Below are 15,995 nucleotides of genomic sequence, written 5' to 3' on the forward strand. Positions count from 1 at the left end.
CTCTGACCAACATGGTGAAACCCTGTCTCTACTAAAAATACACAGATTCTCTGCCTATCTTACTCTGCAGCATGGGAAATCGCTGAGATCAGAGGTTGGAAAGTGATAACTGTGTCCAGGCAGGCAAGTAGTGTGTTTACAGGAATGTGACTGAGCAACAGGGAAATGAGATTTCTCTCTCTGTTTTTTTTTTTTTTTTTTTTTTTTTTTTTTGGAGATGGAGCCTGTCACCCAGGCTGGAGCGCAGTGGTGCACTCTTGGCTCACTGCAGCTTCCGCCTCCTGGGTTCAAGTGATTCTTCTGCCTCAGCCTCCCGAGTAGCTGGGACTACAGGCGCCCGCCACCACGCCCAGCTAATTTTTTGTGTTTTTAGTAGAGATGGGATTTCACCATGTTAGCCAGGATGATCTCGATCTCCTGACCTCGTGATCCACCCACCTCGGCCTCCTAAAGTGCTGGCATTACAGGTGTAAGCCACCATGCCCGGCCGAGGTTTCATTTTTAACTCAGACGTCAATCAAATTAACCATATACAGATTTGAAAAGCTTTTCTTTATCTCTGTTAACAGAGAAAAGGAATGACTGCTTTCTTGTAAAAATGAAAATGTTCAGTTTTAAACTTACCAGTTCCTACCATTTTGAAATGTTCACTTATTTCTTACTTTATTATTATTATTTTTTTCTTGACACAAAGTCTCGCTCTGTTGCCCAGGCTGGAGTGCAGTGGTGCGATCTCAGCTAACTGCAACCTCTGCCTCGTGGGTTCAAACAATTCTCATGCCTCAGCCTCCTGAGTAACTGGGATTACAGGCTTGTGCCACCATGCTCAGCTAATTTTTGTATTTTTAGTAGAGATAGGTTTCACCATGTTGGCCAGGCTGGTCTTGAACTCCTGACCTCAGGTGATCCATCTGCCTCGGCCTCCCAAAGTGCTGGAATTACAGGTGTGAGCCAATGTGCCCAGCCATCATTTCTTACTTTTTGACAAAGGAGGTAGACATATTGGAGGGTTGACCTGAACTCCATATATTCCCAGGGAGACAGTGCATGACTTTGATCAGCCCGTATAGGGCATATTCACATTGACATCCAATTTTACCTGAGCCATTGGGATGGGATGCAAAGGCCTGACATGGTTTAGAAAGAAAGCATAACTCTGCAGTGCCAACTAGGATGGGGTGAATGGGATTCTGGCCTGAGTGTGACAACTAAGACAAGATTGCCGGCCCAGGTGCTGAGAAATGTAGCCTGAGAGCATGGTGCTGTTTTTCCTTTTGGAATCTAGTGAGGTGAAGTACCCGGTTCTCTGCTTTGGTACTGTGAGGGGGTTCTGCAGAGGTAGATGGAGTGGTTTTTGTCCTCAAGGCACTGACAAACTGCAAATGATACACGACAATGTCTCAGTAGGTTCACCTTCCCAACCCTTCTCTGCTCTTGTACCCTCCACCTCCACTTAGTTGGTTGGCGTTCAATTGTTTGTTGATATGATTTACTTTCATGATTACATGTCAAAATATGTGATACAATTTTTAGCTCTGGATGGCAGACAGTTTCAACTTGGATGCCAATTCCACCCAGTGGGTGATGCCTGACTGGCGCAACATGTGACACTACCTCAGGGTGCCAGGAGGGAGAGAGTGCTGTCTGATGACCAGTGGGAAGGTCTGCTATGGTGAGGGGATGGGGAGCAGAGGCAGCACGCATGTGATGGTCATTGGTTCATCCTGAGTACATTAGGCTTTCAAAAGCTGGGGGGAAATGATGCTCAGACGAAATGAAACTCCTTAGTCTTCCCTTAAAGGGTGAAGCGGGATTTAGGCAAACAGAAGTGCTTTCTGTCTTGGAGAAGAGCAGACGTGAAGACAATACCTTCCAGTGAGTATGCAGCTATGCGGGAGGCTGTGGGAGCTGAGGGACTGGAGGCATGTGGAAGAGGAAGGAGTATTAGGCGGGGCAGGGGCGCTGTCCTTGCTGGAGCCATGACAGACGTCAGTTGGTTGTTGGTAGTTTGAGTGTAGACAGATTGCAGAGGTCCTCGGGGATGCCAGATGGAGGAATTTAGATGTGATGCAGCCCTGTGCTTCTCAAGAAGCCTTCCCAAATGCTCCGGACACAATTAGCTGCTCCATCTTCTCCACCTCAGAGGAGACTCCTAGTACTCTGCTTGAGCTTGGATTCTTGTCTGCTGTCCTGAAATGTTTATGTATTATCTGTCATCCTCCTTGAGGACATGAACAGTGTTTTAGCCATCTTTGAATCCCCGGTGCTCACGATCATGCCTGGTATGGAGCAGATACCCAGTGAGTGGTATTGAATTAAACTGAAATAGGGTCCCTGAACTGCCAGGTGAGATGGGGTGGAAGGTGGGCTGTGCCTTAGAGGTGAAGCTGGGTGCAGACGTGGGAGGCTGCCAAGCATAGAATGTACCCTCTGCCAAGGGAGCTCAGAGTCCATGTCCCTGGGATGTGCAGGATGGGAAGCAAGGCAAGTCTGAAGCGTCAAGTTTACAAGAGTGTGCACAGCACAGGAAACCAGTTGAAATTGAAGATGGCACCAGAGAAAGGACAAGACTGAAGGAGGGAATTTGGAAAGCTGAGCCTAGATGAATTCCCGGAGGCAGTGACTTACAGGGCTCGGAGACCCTGTGTATAGGGAAGCGCCGCTGAGCCTGTGGGTCGGAGGGAGTCCTCAAAGATGTTGTCTCTTGAGAAATGAGGAGCTACTGAAGATTCTGTCTCTCAGATACCTCAGCATTGTAGAGATGTGGAGTGATCCTACAGCCCATTGTATTAATATTTAGTTAGGACTCCTTCATTTGCAGGTGGCAAAAACTGAACCCAAACTGGCTTAATTTGGTGACTTTTATAACTGAAAAGCCCAAACGGGGAGGGAAGGGAAGGGAATTTTTGACTTCAGGCCCAACTTGATCCAGGGATGCATACTGTGGCCTCGGGGCCAGGTGCGTGCTTCTGAGTTTCGCTGGCTGGCTGGCTGGCTGGCTGGCACAGTTTCTCTTCATCTTTTGGCTTGGCTTTCCTTGGTGGGTGTTAGCTCTTCATCCCTATGTACCCCTGGCAACTCTAGGCTTGTGGCCTCTCAGGGCTGAATCCCGCCAACGAAAGAACTTCTTACCTAGTTACTGCAGGGAAAACCCCCAGACTCACTCTCTTTGGACCTGGTTGGTGTGGGTTGGAGCATATGCCTAGCCCCGAACCGATAACCTTGGCTGCATGCCAACTCTTATTGCCCCTGGGATGAGAGCAGGAATGGAGCAGTTCCTGGGGGAAGGTCAGGGTGCTGTTACCCTTGGAGTTTTGCTGGGTGGCAAGGCCCTCGTTACTGCCCCATCCAGGCTAGCTGTTGTAATCTTGGCAGCAAAGCAGAAGCTGCTTTTGCTGTGCCAGTGAGGAGGAGAGCTCCCTGCCGGCCTCTGCCGCCCCAGACATGCTGCTGCCCTCTTTCCACAGACTGCGTGTCCTTGAAGCTGGGCTCCGTAGAGTGGTCCACCAGGTCACCCTGCTGGCCACCTCCATTTGTCATCCCTGGGCATTCTAGACAGCGTCTTGGGCAGGGGCCTTGCCCCATCTGGGTGATTGTGGGGTCACTGAACTGTTGTGGGATCTCGGGAGAAACCTCTTCAGAGAGTGTGCATCCACAGGGAGAAGTATATTCACACCTCCCACAGGCTGGGGAGCTGTCTCGCCTGTCCTCGGTCAGGGCGAACCTTCCATTGTGAGGTGCTTTATAGTTTGCACAGCTCTACCCAACTTGTTACTTAATCTGGCTTTTACCATAACACTGCTGGGCAAGGCAAAGCAAGCATGATTGTCCCTGTTTTATGGGTGAAAGAACTGGGGATCAGAAGGGGTAAATGTCTCAAACAGCGCATCACAGCTGTCGAGACTAGCATTAGACTCAGGGGACACAAATGTCACATAAAATTTGTACTTTTAAACCAAAGGTGAAGAAAGATGAAGGCAAACTGACTATCGTAGCCAGTTTCTTCATGTAAATGTGGTGCTAACGTACCCATCGGAGTTCCTCTAAGTGCATACTTCATTAATACCTGCAGGGGAAAAAATGAGCTCTATTTACAGCCAAGCGTGTCTGAGTCAAGGCCTGCCTGCCCACCAGCCTCCTGTGGTTTACCTACCAAAGTTTTACGAGAGGTTGAATCAGCTTGTGGAAGTTGTGTGATAGCACTGTGGCTCCCCTGGGTCACCTCCTGAAGCGTGTAGGGTCGTGAGTGGGAGGGTGTCTCCGCAAGCCCAGCCTGAACGTGCACAATGGCCTCAAGTGACCCAGCCACTTGAAAAAGCCATTGCTCTTGGTTCTTGCTGCTCTTGCTTGGCCAGCTCTTACCTGGGGTCTCTGGGCCCTCACAGGGCTTCCCTGTGAAGTCTGTGCTTGGAGACTTTGCTCACCAGGTCACAGACAATTGTTTTCCAGCTGGAAGAGATCATCTGATTTAGTCTGTTCATTTCACACATGAGAAACGGAGACCAAACCCCATACCGTGGCACCTGGGGCCCTTTGTGTCTGCCCTCCACTGTGTCCCTATGGCCTCTCCCTCCCCTTCCCACCTGTCCTCATGTCTTGTGCTCCAGCCACGTGGACCGCCCTGAACAGCTTGCCTTTGTGCGGGCTCCTCTTCTGGATGGAACACCCTGCCTGGAGCAGGGAGGGCCATGATGAGGGAGCAGGTGGCTATGCTGAGCCTTTCCCTGACATGCACTCATGGACGTTTTCCTGGAACAGAGCAAAACCGGGGGGCCCTGGTATCATAGAACTTCTTAGTGGGAAGGGACATTTAATAATAGTTGGTCCAAACCTCTCATTTTGCCCATTTATTTATTCATTTATAAGTGCTGAATATCTATTTTTGTGACAGGCCTTGGGAATGCAATGATGCATGAAATAGAAATGATCTCTGGCTTTAAAGCAATGATAATTTATTGGGGGAGACAAATATTAAAGAGGTAATTTTTAAAAATTGACAAATAGCTACATAATTACGGTGTACAACATGATGTTTTGATATACGCATCCACTGTGGAATCGCTAAATTAAACTCATTAACATATCTGTTACCTCACATGCTTATTTTTTGTGGCGAGAAAATTTAAAATATAGTCTTAGCAATTTTCAAGTGTGCAATACATTGTTGTAACTATAGCCACTATGTTGTACAGTAGATCTCCTGAACTTACTCTTTCTAACTTTTGTATACTTTGAAATTTTGTATATGTTGATGAGCATCTCCCCAATCTCCCTGACCCCCACCTCTGGAAATCATCGTTCTTCTCTCTGCTGCTGTGAGTTCAGTTTTTTAAGACTCCTTGTATAAGTGAGATCATGCAGTATTTGCCTTTCCGGGCCTGGCTTATTTAGCTTAGTGTCGTGTCCTCTAGGTTCACCCAGGTTATTGCGAATGACAAGATCTCCTTCTTTTTAAAGGCTGAATAGTATTTCTTTTTTTTTTTTTTTTTTTTTTTTTTTTTTTGAGATGGAGTCTCGCTCTGTCGCCCAGGCTGGAGTGCAGTGGCGCGATCTCGGCTCACTGCAAGCTCCGCCTCCCGGGTTCACGCCATTCTCCTGCTTCAGCCTCCCGAGTAGCTGGGACTACAGGCGCCCACAACCGCGCCCGGCTAATTTTTTGTATTTTTAGTAGAGACGGGGTTTCACCGTGGTCTCGATCTCCTGACCTTGTGATCCGCCCGCCTCGGCCTCCCAAAGTGCTGGGATTACAGGCGTGAGCCACCGCGCCCGGCCTGAATAGTATTTCATCGTGTATCTGTACCACATTTTCTTTACCCATTCATCCATTGATGAATATGGAGGTTAATTCCATGTCTTAGCTATTGTGAATAATGTTACGAAGAACATGGGCGTGGCAGACAGTTCTTTGACATACTGATTTCATTTCCTTTGTATATACATTCCCAGAAGTGGAATCACTGCATTATATGGTAATTCCACTCTTAATTTTTTGAGGACCTTCTATAACTCTTTTCCATAGTGGCAGTACTAATTTACACTCCTATCAACAGGGTGCAAAGCTTCCCTCTTCTCCATATCTTTGCCAACACTTATCACTTGTCTTTTTGACAATAGCCATTCTGACGGATGTGAGGTGATGGCTCATTGTGGTTTTCATTTATATTTCCTTGATGATTAGTGATGGTGGGCAGTTTTTCATGTATCTGTTGGCTATTCGTGTGTCTTTTGAGAAATGTCCTTTCAGGCCCTTTGCCTGTTTTAAAATCAGGTTGTTTTCTTTCTATTGAGTTGTTTGAGTTCCTTATCTATTTTTGATATTAACCCTTTATCCGATGAATGGTTTAAAAATCTTTTCTCCCATTTCATAGGTTGTCTCTTTATTCTGAGGGTTTTCCCTTTGTCATGTGTAAGCGTTTTAGTTCGATGCAGTCCCATTTGTTTATTGTTGCTTATGTTGCCTGTGCTTACAGACTCATATCTCAAAAATCTTTGCTCTAATGTCAAGAAGCTTTTACTCTGTGTGTTTCTGTAGTACTTTCACTGTTTTAGGTCTTAATGTTTAAGTCTTTGATCTATTTTGAGCTGATTTTTGTATATGGGGTGAGATAAGGGTCTGATTTCATTCCTCTGCATATGGATGTCCAGTTTTACCATACTGGTTATTGAAGAGACTGTCCTTTCCCCACTCTGTGTTCTTGGCGCCTCTGTCAAAGATCAGTTGACCATAAATGCCTGGATTTATTTCTTGGCTTTCTGTTAAAGAGGTAATTTTTTAAAATTTAAATTTCTATTGTGAATTAGGGCTGTGAAGAAGTATAATGGGCTTTGACAGCATGTAACAGCAGGCTCTAATTTTGTCTGGGAGGTCAGTAAAGGTTTTGCTGAGGAAATGTCATTTAAGCTGAGCCTTGAAGGGCAAGCAGAGCCTAGTCTAATGAGAAAGAGGGATGGGGAGACTTTTTCAGAAAGAAGGGAACAGGATGTGGAATGGTTCCACCGTGGCCCAGGGCCACAGCATGAATCAGTGGCTGAGCCAGGACTAGCAGAAATCAGATATATGGCTCCAGGCCCTGTGTTCCTTGCATTCAACCCCACTGGGTGTGTTTTTGGCCCTGTATCACAGAGCTCTATGCTCATTCATCTAAAGAGGGAAGTTCATGTCCATGGGGCAGGCACTCTCGGTGGGTAAAGCAGGGAGGGCAAAGACGTGGAGGTGGGAAGGCGGCTGGCATGTGTGGGAGGGAGCAGGTTGGCCCACGACTTGGAGTGAAGCACTCTGACAGAGGAGAGGTGGGAAAGTTGGAAGAGGAAGAGGAATCTAGGCAAGGATGAAAGGGTGAGGTCCTTAACCAAGGAGCTGCAGGTTGGGATAGCAGGGGAGGCCAGGTGAGATGTTGAGATCAGCTGTTGTCTCAGCAGTTTGAATCTCAGGCTTGTTCTAAAAAGGGTTTATGGTAACTTAGTATCATACGTATCCTGTGTGTGTGTTTTTTAATACATATGCTAGGATCATAAAACCTCATGCTGTAATAGCCCCTACATGTCTAGATCTGTAGCTTTATTCCTTCCATTTTTTTTCTTGTCTGCTTTCTAGTAGCACTTATGAGTACCTTACATATGTCTGATGCTACAGTTAAAGACAGAGAGGGCCCCTTTCAATAGAGAATCCAGGACTGCAGGGCACAGAAGGGACGGAAGGTGTCAGTGGGAGACGGGGACTTCTGGTAGAGTGTAAGCCAGAAAGCCTTCCCAAAGCCTTGGGCCACGTGGGCGGAAGAGCAAAACTGAGAAGTGACTCTTACCTGGCTGCATCAAGCCTCCGTTCACCTTTTGACAGCAGCTTGGGAGCTCTGTGAGGACAGGGTTCTAGCTTTGCTGAGGAGGATGCAGGTGCTCAGGGATGGACAGATAGACTGATAGACAAGCATTCATACCACAGCGCTAATAAGAGGATTCTTGAAATAGGAGAGTACCAAGTCTAATGAAGGATTCTGGCATCTCCCACCTCTTGCTAGTTAAGTTTCTGTTTCTCAAGATTCTGTATAGCATTAACTGGTTTGGAGATTATTAACTAGTTTAGAGACTATTGGTTTAGAGCCTGTCCTGTTGGTGAAATTTCACTGTTTGAAGAAGATACATCAGGTTTTAGAATTAGAATCGAGCCTTTGTTTCTCTAGTGGCTTGAGTTTTGGCTGGGGTTGGTGGGGGTGGGGGGACTTCTGTCCATGTATAGGGTAGTTTCTGGACATTGTTTTCTAAAGGAAGGTTTGACTGGTCCTGCCCAATCAGGATCTCCTGCCAGGGAAAAGAAATCTCTGCTGGTGGGTGACTGAGTGCCACAGGCGTGACTCTGCCTGGCACACAGAGGGGATGAGATGCAGGAATCATTTACTCTTTTCGTTTACCTGGGGAAGGGCTGTTAAGGTACAGCTCCTGCTCAGGCCTTTTATACCAGGGATGCCTCATTTCATGTCTGGTTCTAGAGGGCTCCTGCTGGCCCCTTCTTCCGCCATCCCAGTCTTTCTTCCTCTGTGCTTCCATCCATCGTGGCCACAGACCTCAGTGTCTTCTGTGTGTTACCTCTCACCCAGCTGCTTTGGCTGGGCCCACAGTCCTGCCTTGCCTGGTTAGGAACCTGTCTTTCTTGCTGGCTTCCTTCTCAAATTGTTAATTCAACATTCTTTTCTCAAATGAACAATCCTCTTGTAAAGCAAGTAATTATCCCACTTCTCCTGAACGACGTTTTGCAATATTTAAAAATAATACTTCGTTTGTTGAATGTGGAGGTATACCTGTTTCATAGGATTCCTTTTTAGTGGCAGGATTGAGGACCAGGATGACACTGGCTTCTAGATAAACTGGTCTGCCTGCTCTCCAGGCTGCGATTGTTCAGTTGGCATCATGGTAGAATCTCTGTAATAAAGAATTGTATTAAAGGAAGTTTGTATTTCTTATAAAGAATCCCATCAAATAATTCACTAAGGATTTTGGAAAGAGAAACCAAATTATTTAAAAAGCAGGGAGAGGGCAAAGGAGAAGGAAAAAGAACGTTTAACGATTCATTTATACTAATGGCCCTTGTGTTATTGTGGCAAAATTACTTCTAAATAAAAGTCAAAGAGGTAAAACCAGCTCTGTTTGGGAGGTGTACCGTCTGTTCTCTGCTTTGTTTTTCTGCTCTGAAGTATAGTGTGCTGTCTTGACGTAGGGATGTAACTGCTATGAATATTGATGGCAGCAAAAGCTTTTTTTTCCTGTCTGGCCTAGTAAATAAAGCAGCAAGGATAAAAAGGGATGAATTGTAAAATCAGTGTGCTGTTTTTAGCTTCTCTGGTTCCCTTAGAACTCTTAAGTCTCAAACATATTGACAGTCTGCATTTGGTGGTCAGGGTCTGATGTGAGCACAGTGGGTTGGCATTTTCAGGGATTTTTGCCTCTGGTTAAAGTAACAGAGTTCCTTTTTCTTTGAGCTTTCAGAGTTAATGTTATGGCTTCATTGAGGCCTTCCTGTATCTTTCCCTCTATCCAGTGGCAACGCTGGTGCCTGCTTAGAATACCAGTGGCATGAGTGTGCGATCATTCCTCCAACAGCCACGCCTCGCATGCCTCCCGAGCGAGCACTCCCTTGGGGGATATGGCAGGGAACGGGGCAATGGGGAATCTGGACAGTAAGCAAGGAAGGGCATCCTTGTAGCTCTGAGCGTAGCATCTCATGTAGCTGTATGAAGGGCATGGGGGAAGAAGGCACGGGGGCATGGAATGAGCCTGGCTGAGAACAGGACTGGTCTGAAGGTCTAGAGGGGGCATGAGTATAGAGGTTGGAGATGAGCTAGGCTTTCTAAATTAAATTATAAACACACTGATGCTGGCTAACTCTCAAAACACACACACACACACACACACAATTCGTTCACTAGACTGTTGTAATGGTGTTCTGAGGAGCAAAGGGAGCTCTGGAGGGCAAGTGTTTAGAAATGACAGGAATCACAACAGCCCTGTCCTTGAGAGGAAGCCCTGTTATATGACCAGTGAAGAGTGGAGAATGGGGGCAAAGGCTGGGATGCATGGCCATGGCTGCATGGTCCCCCTGGTGGTCAAGAGGGAGGATACCTGTGGCACGACAAAGGGAAGTTCTGCCTGGCACGGCCGGTGACAGAGGGGCAGCCATTCTGGCAGCAGACAGCCAGAGCCCAGTGGCGACACAGGCGAGGCTCCCATTTAAATGCACAAGGGTGCTGGGGATACTGCAAGCAAACATTTAACAGGTGACAGTTCCTCAAAGGGTCAGGCTTATGGGAATCATCCTAAATTTCGTGTTTTTAAAAATGTTTCTGAATAAAAAGTGTTCTCTTCAGAAACGTAAAATTTCTTTAAAAATACACATTTGCCTATTGCATAAAAGTAAGTCTGTAATAGTGATAACATATAACACAGCAAAGTGCTTTTTTCCCCCCCGGAATCAGTTGTGAAAAGGAGGGGTTGGCCTGATCGGAGGGCTGAAGATCTAGAATCTCTCTCGTCAGTTACTACTTTTGTGACTCTTGAGAAATTCTCTGTGTCTACATTCAAAACTTCCCCCTCCTCACACCTTCCCCCACACCAACAGAATAAATGACAGGTACCATGGTGGGGACATTTTTCTGGCTCCTGGTACGGTGCCTGTCATTTAGAAGTGGTGTTCATGTAAGTGTTTCCTGAGCCTAATTTATTTTGACCTCTTGCACTAGGCATTTTAATGAGTGAATTTCATGACCTCCGTTTCTCTAAGGTATTGGTAACTTTTCAGGTCCCACTCATAGTAGTGTAGGACTCTGTAGTTCATATTGAAAAGTTACAGTTGCTGATGATACTTTGTTATTTAAATAGCTTGATACGGGGAATGCTTCTTGTAAAGTTAATTGCCCACATCTCCGTCGGTCCATGTTTCTATTGAAACTGAAGCTGCATAAAGAAAACATTTATAAAGGAGGAAAGAGTCAAAGTTTTTAGACTTGCTGATTGATATATTTTCCACAGCTCATGGAGTTGCATGGGTTGGAACTGGAAAGGTTCTAAGAGTCATTTAGCCCATGAGCGGCACCTGTGAGGTCTGTGGCAGTCAGATGGGCATGGCTGCTGGGGCGGATACAAGAGAAAAGGTCAGAGGCTCTGCCTAGGTTTCCTGGGAAAGGGCATGGTGACCTGTCACAAGTTCAGCCAGGAGAGGCGGCATGCCAACAAGCAGGCAGGGTGTTTGCCATCCTGAATTCACTTCCCTTATTGTGCGGATGCAGAAACTTATGCCCAGAGGAGGGGAAGGACTTGCTCAGGGTCACCTTGCTACTCAGTGACAAAGCTGACTCTGACTTCGAACTCAGACATAAACTCAAGAAGAAGAGAGGGTCAAAACAGATGCATCTTCATTTCTTCCGGAGGATGAATTTCTTCTGTTCAAAGCCACCATTGGAATCTTTGTTGTGCCCTTGTGCTTTTCTGGGCCTGATTTGGCAACCTCAGGAGGAGAGCATGCTGCGTTTTGCAAATGTGTGCAAATAACAAACATGCCTGTTATGTCCTAAGCAGACTCATCACACATGCATTGGGGCAGGTGGCAAAATGCAGTCATGCAGCCTGGAACGAAAAGTGTTGCACACGTAGTTGCTTATGAGAAATTCAGTGTTAGAATGTAAATGCCTTCCTGGCCCAGGGGCAGTATAATTGTTCCATTTCTCATAATAAAATGCTTATATGTCTAAGATGTTGATTCTAATCTCTCTTCCTTTTTCTGTCTCCTCTTCCTCCCCTGCCCCTACTTTTCTGGTATGTTTCTTTGTTTTTCTTCACAGGAAAAAGTAGAATATGCCTTCCTGATTATTTTTACAGTCGAGACATTTTTGAAGATTATAGCGTATGGATTATTGCTACATCCTAATGCTTATGTTAGGAATGGATGGAATTTACTGGATTTTGTTATAGTAATAGTAGGGTAAGTCCCTTTTACTTTGGGGAAATGTTGATTTGGAAAATGGAAAATGGGAGGTGGAGGTTGGGGGGAACGGTAACAAAACGGTAACATTTTTAGGGAATGTTGTTGCTCTTTTATGCCAGCTGTTGCACCAGAACCTCTCAGGAGTTCTTTTAACGCTGATGATGCTGCTGTCAATCTCTGGGCAGAGACTAGTTTGAAATTCTCTCGTTGTTACTCCCCTTTTTAGTAACATGTTATAGATGGGAGTGTAAGCTCCTAATGTGAAAAGCTTTACCTAACAGGGTCTTGGATCTCCAGAAATAGACCAATCCTGTTGGTGATTAGAGTCAAGTGAGTAGAGCTTTTAATACTTAGTGCCAATGTTAAGTTAAAAAAAGTAAAAAGTAATAAAACCTTCATAGCAGTGAGGTACTCTGCTATTTAACATCCCTTGAGCAAAGCTATTAATTTTCTCTCTTCCTATTTTTTTTTTTTTTTGCTGACTTGTGGGAGAAACTCTGGCATACTACAATTCCATTTTAAATAACGAAACAAGTGTCTGGATAATGTCATGTATCTGGCATAAAATGAAATAAGCTAGAAAATGCAGAGAAGCAGGTGTTCCACCAAAATCCTGTTGCAGGAAGAAGACATCAGTAGTTTTAGTTAAAGGAGAATGTTAAAATAAAAAATAGTGGCCTGTGTTATTTTAGTCCTTCCACACCTGGAAATGCTGCCAGGAAGAGAAAAATGAATCCACGTTACAGGAATGCTGGGTCTTTGGACCAAATACCCATGTAGGAAGATAAGATATATCCTTTTTCCCAGTCTTAGTTATGCTAGCTGTAAAGTGAGTTGCTCCTAAAATTATGTTTTTGTAAAGAGAGGTTTTTAAATAGCCTCTCTGTTTTCATCTTCATGACTTCAGTGAACTGCTTTTTACAGTTGAGCAAGGTGATTTTTCTTGTGGATTATCCTTTTATCATGAATCTTTTGCCTTTTCATTGGAAACGAAATCTGCTGGGTATTGGGAGAGTGGAATTGGTTGTGGGCCTTCCTAGGTCCTTTCAACCTAGGAAGTTAATATGAGATCCTGATTGCCCGATGGGACAGTTAGACTTGTGGGAAACAAGTTAGCTTTTGCAAAACCCCCACAGCACATTGGCATTTAAGGCATCATTGCAAAAGAAGTGCACCAAAATGAACAGGTGGCAGATATGTGCCATACTTTCCTGTATTTGGTGGACTCTGTCAAGGAATGGCAGGCGGGAGCCTTGCAGGTATGTTGGTTCTGGGATAATCTGGCTGTGCCTCTTCTGCCACTGGAGTTTTCGTTCAGCTGGGAATGGAGATGCTTAGCCCCATTTCTTTCATCACCATGCTATGATCACCTCAGATTTCTGCCTGGAGACATTTTTCACACTACAGCACAGCAAAAGGACAGGGAACCAAGTGGAGCATGGTGGTCTTATTGAGTTAAGGAGACAGAGACGAGAGTTTGGGGAGGCAGAATATGGGAAGGGAGGGAGCTGTTTAGAGAAAGAGCTTCATAAATATGCCTTAGAGTCCTCTTCAGTTTTGGCTGAGGGCTAAGCTACACCTACACGGAGTTATGAGTCCATGAGGCCAGGAAAGACCACTACTAGGGAAAAGAGAAAGATCAGGGAGCTGTAAAATGAATAATAACCAGGGCTTACAAAGGACTAGAAGGCGTTCAAATTCTGACTAATTAGGGTGGAAAGACCTCATTGAACACCCTGGACTGTCAGTAGAGACCCCACAGGGCCATTAGTAGTGGTGCTAAACTGGTTCTAGAGCAGGGGCTGGCAAACTGTGGCCAATGGGCCAACTCCTAGCCCATCTAGCCTGCCACCTATTTTTATAAATAAAGTTTTATTGTAACATGGGCACGCTCATCTGTTTACATAGTTCAGTTTGAGTAGTTTAGGTCCACAAAACCTAAGATATTTAAATATTTACTATCTGGCCTTTTACAGAAAAAGTTTGCCAATCGCTACTCTAGAGTACAGAGACTACCTGAAACCCTTGCTTACAATGTTTGAAAAGAAGTCTGAAAAGAAGCAAACTAGGCCGGGCATGGTGGCTCATGCCTGTAATCCCAGCACCTTGGGAGGCCGAGGTGGGTGGATCACCTGAGGTCAGGAGTTCAAGACCAGCCGTGACCAGCATGGTGAAACCCCATCTCTACTAAAAATGCAAAAATTATCTGGGTGTGGTGGTGCGTGCCTGTAATCCCAGCTACTTGGGAGGCTGAGGCAGGAGAATTGCCTAAACCTGGGAGGCAGAGGTTGCAGTGAGCCAAAATCGTGCCACTGCACTCCAACCTGGGTGGCAGAGTGAGACTCTGTTTCAGAAAAAAAGAAAAGGAAACTGATATGCTAACTGAACTGCCTGCCAGAAGACAACTCAACATTGTTTAAAGGAAGACAACAAAATCCATACACGGAACATATGAAGGAATGTAACCCATAACCAGGAGGAAACTCCATCAGTAGAAACAGATCCTGAAATGACAGAGGTGATGGAATTAGAGAAGGACTTCACAACATTGTAAAAACTACTATTATACATATATTTATGGACTTAAAGGGATACATGATTATAGTAAGGAAAGATGGGACAATATTTAAAAAATTGAACTTTAAGAGATGAAAAATATATCCAAAATGAAAAATTCTCTGGATTAGCTTAACCTCAGCTTAGACACTAGAGAAGGAAAAATATCAGGGAATTTGAACATATAGCAATAACATGAAGAATAATGATTGAGAAGAAAATGAATACCACCTCTGTGACCTGTGGGGGAATATCAAGTGGTCTAACGTGTATATTTGGGGTCTCAGAAGGAGAGGAGAGAAGAGACAGAAAAAATATTTGAAGAAACGGCTCCAGATTTTCCAAATGTGATGAAAAACTAAACTCACAAGAGGCTCAGCAAACCCTGAGCAAAATAAACATGAAGAAAGCCACATCAAGGCACATCATAATTGTAATCGAATTGTTAAAAACTGAAGATAAGGAGAAAACCTTAAAACAGAGAAAAAAGTCTCAGACTGTTTGTCCACAGCTGTGCAAGCCAAGACAATAGAGAGGCATCTTTAAAGTACTGGGGGAAAATGTCAGCCTAGGATTCTCACTCAGTAAAATGTCTTTCAGAGTTTAAGTCAAAATAAAAACTTTTTCAGACATGCCAGAGTTTCAGAATTAATGACTAATAGACCTGTACCTCAATCAGTGTTAAAGACAGTTCCTCAGGGCTGGAGGAAAATGACACGAGGTAGAAAAGTGGATCTACACAGAAAGAATGAAGAGTGCCAGAAAGGGTAAATATGTGGGTACATACACAGACATTTTCCCCCTCATTTAAAAGTTTCTTTAAAGGTAATTATTTAAAGCAAAAATAATAACAATGTATTGTAGTGCCTATATCTTCTACAGAAATAAAGTACATGACAATGGTAGCATGAAGGACAGGAACAGGGAAATAGCCATATGGTCTTGTCATATACTTATACAGTAGTTGGAATGATTAAATGTTATCTGAAGATAGACTGTGATACCTTCAAGATGTATATTGTAAACCCTAGAATATGGATTGGCAAACTACAACCTATAGACCAAATCTAGTTTGAGCCTTTTTTCCCCCACCATTGACAAAGTATTTTATTGGCTGCCTGCTTTGGCAAAAAAGTTTCATTGTAATTTAGCCACATTCAGTCATGTCTATGGCTATTTGGTGTTATAATGGCAAAGTTGGGTAGTTGTGACAAACCCTATGGCCTGCAGATTCTAAAATATTTACTATTTGGCACTTTATAGAAAATATTTATTGACACTTGCCTTAGAGAAGCCACTAAAAAAAAAAAAAAAAAAAAAAAAATCCCGGGTATATCTAAGAAGCCTATAGTAGAGATTAAATGGAATTTTTAAAAACCCTCAATCCAAAACAGGCAGGGAAGAAGAAAAAAGGAACAAAGGACAGGACAAATAGAAAACAAATGGCAAGTTGCTAGATTTAAACCTAGGT

At 44.5% G+C, this 15,995-nt stretch overlaps 2 protein-coding genes across 16 annotated transcripts in view; one reads left to right on the plus strand and one right to left on the minus strand.

The window, feature by feature from the left end:
- Nucleotides 1–15,995, minus strand: part of TKT (transketolase) — a 643,634-nt gene that overhangs the window by 402,164 nt on the left and 225,475 nt on the right. The window lies entirely within an intron of this gene.
- The window catches only part of CACNA1D (calcium voltage-gated channel subunit alpha1 D), a 329,318-nt gene that overhangs the window by 148,731 nt on the left and 164,592 nt on the right, over nt 1–15,995 (plus strand). For all 15 annotated transcript variants that reach the window (XM_050781055.1, XM_050781057.1, XM_050781052.1 and 12 more), the window contains exon 4: nt 11,826–11,965. In XM_050781055.1, coding sequence (XP_050637012.1) covers nt 11,826–11,965 — 140 coding nt within the window. The remainder of the gene's footprint in view (nt 1–11,825; nt 11,966–15,995) is intronic.

Source organism: Macaca thibetana, chromosome 2 (genome assembly GCF_024542745.1).
Source record: "Macaca thibetana thibetana isolate TM-01 chromosome 2, ASM2454274v1, whole genome shotgun sequence".
In the NCBI taxonomy this organism is placed as follows: Eukaryota; Metazoa; Chordata; class Mammalia; order Primates; family Cercopithecidae; genus Macaca; species Macaca thibetana.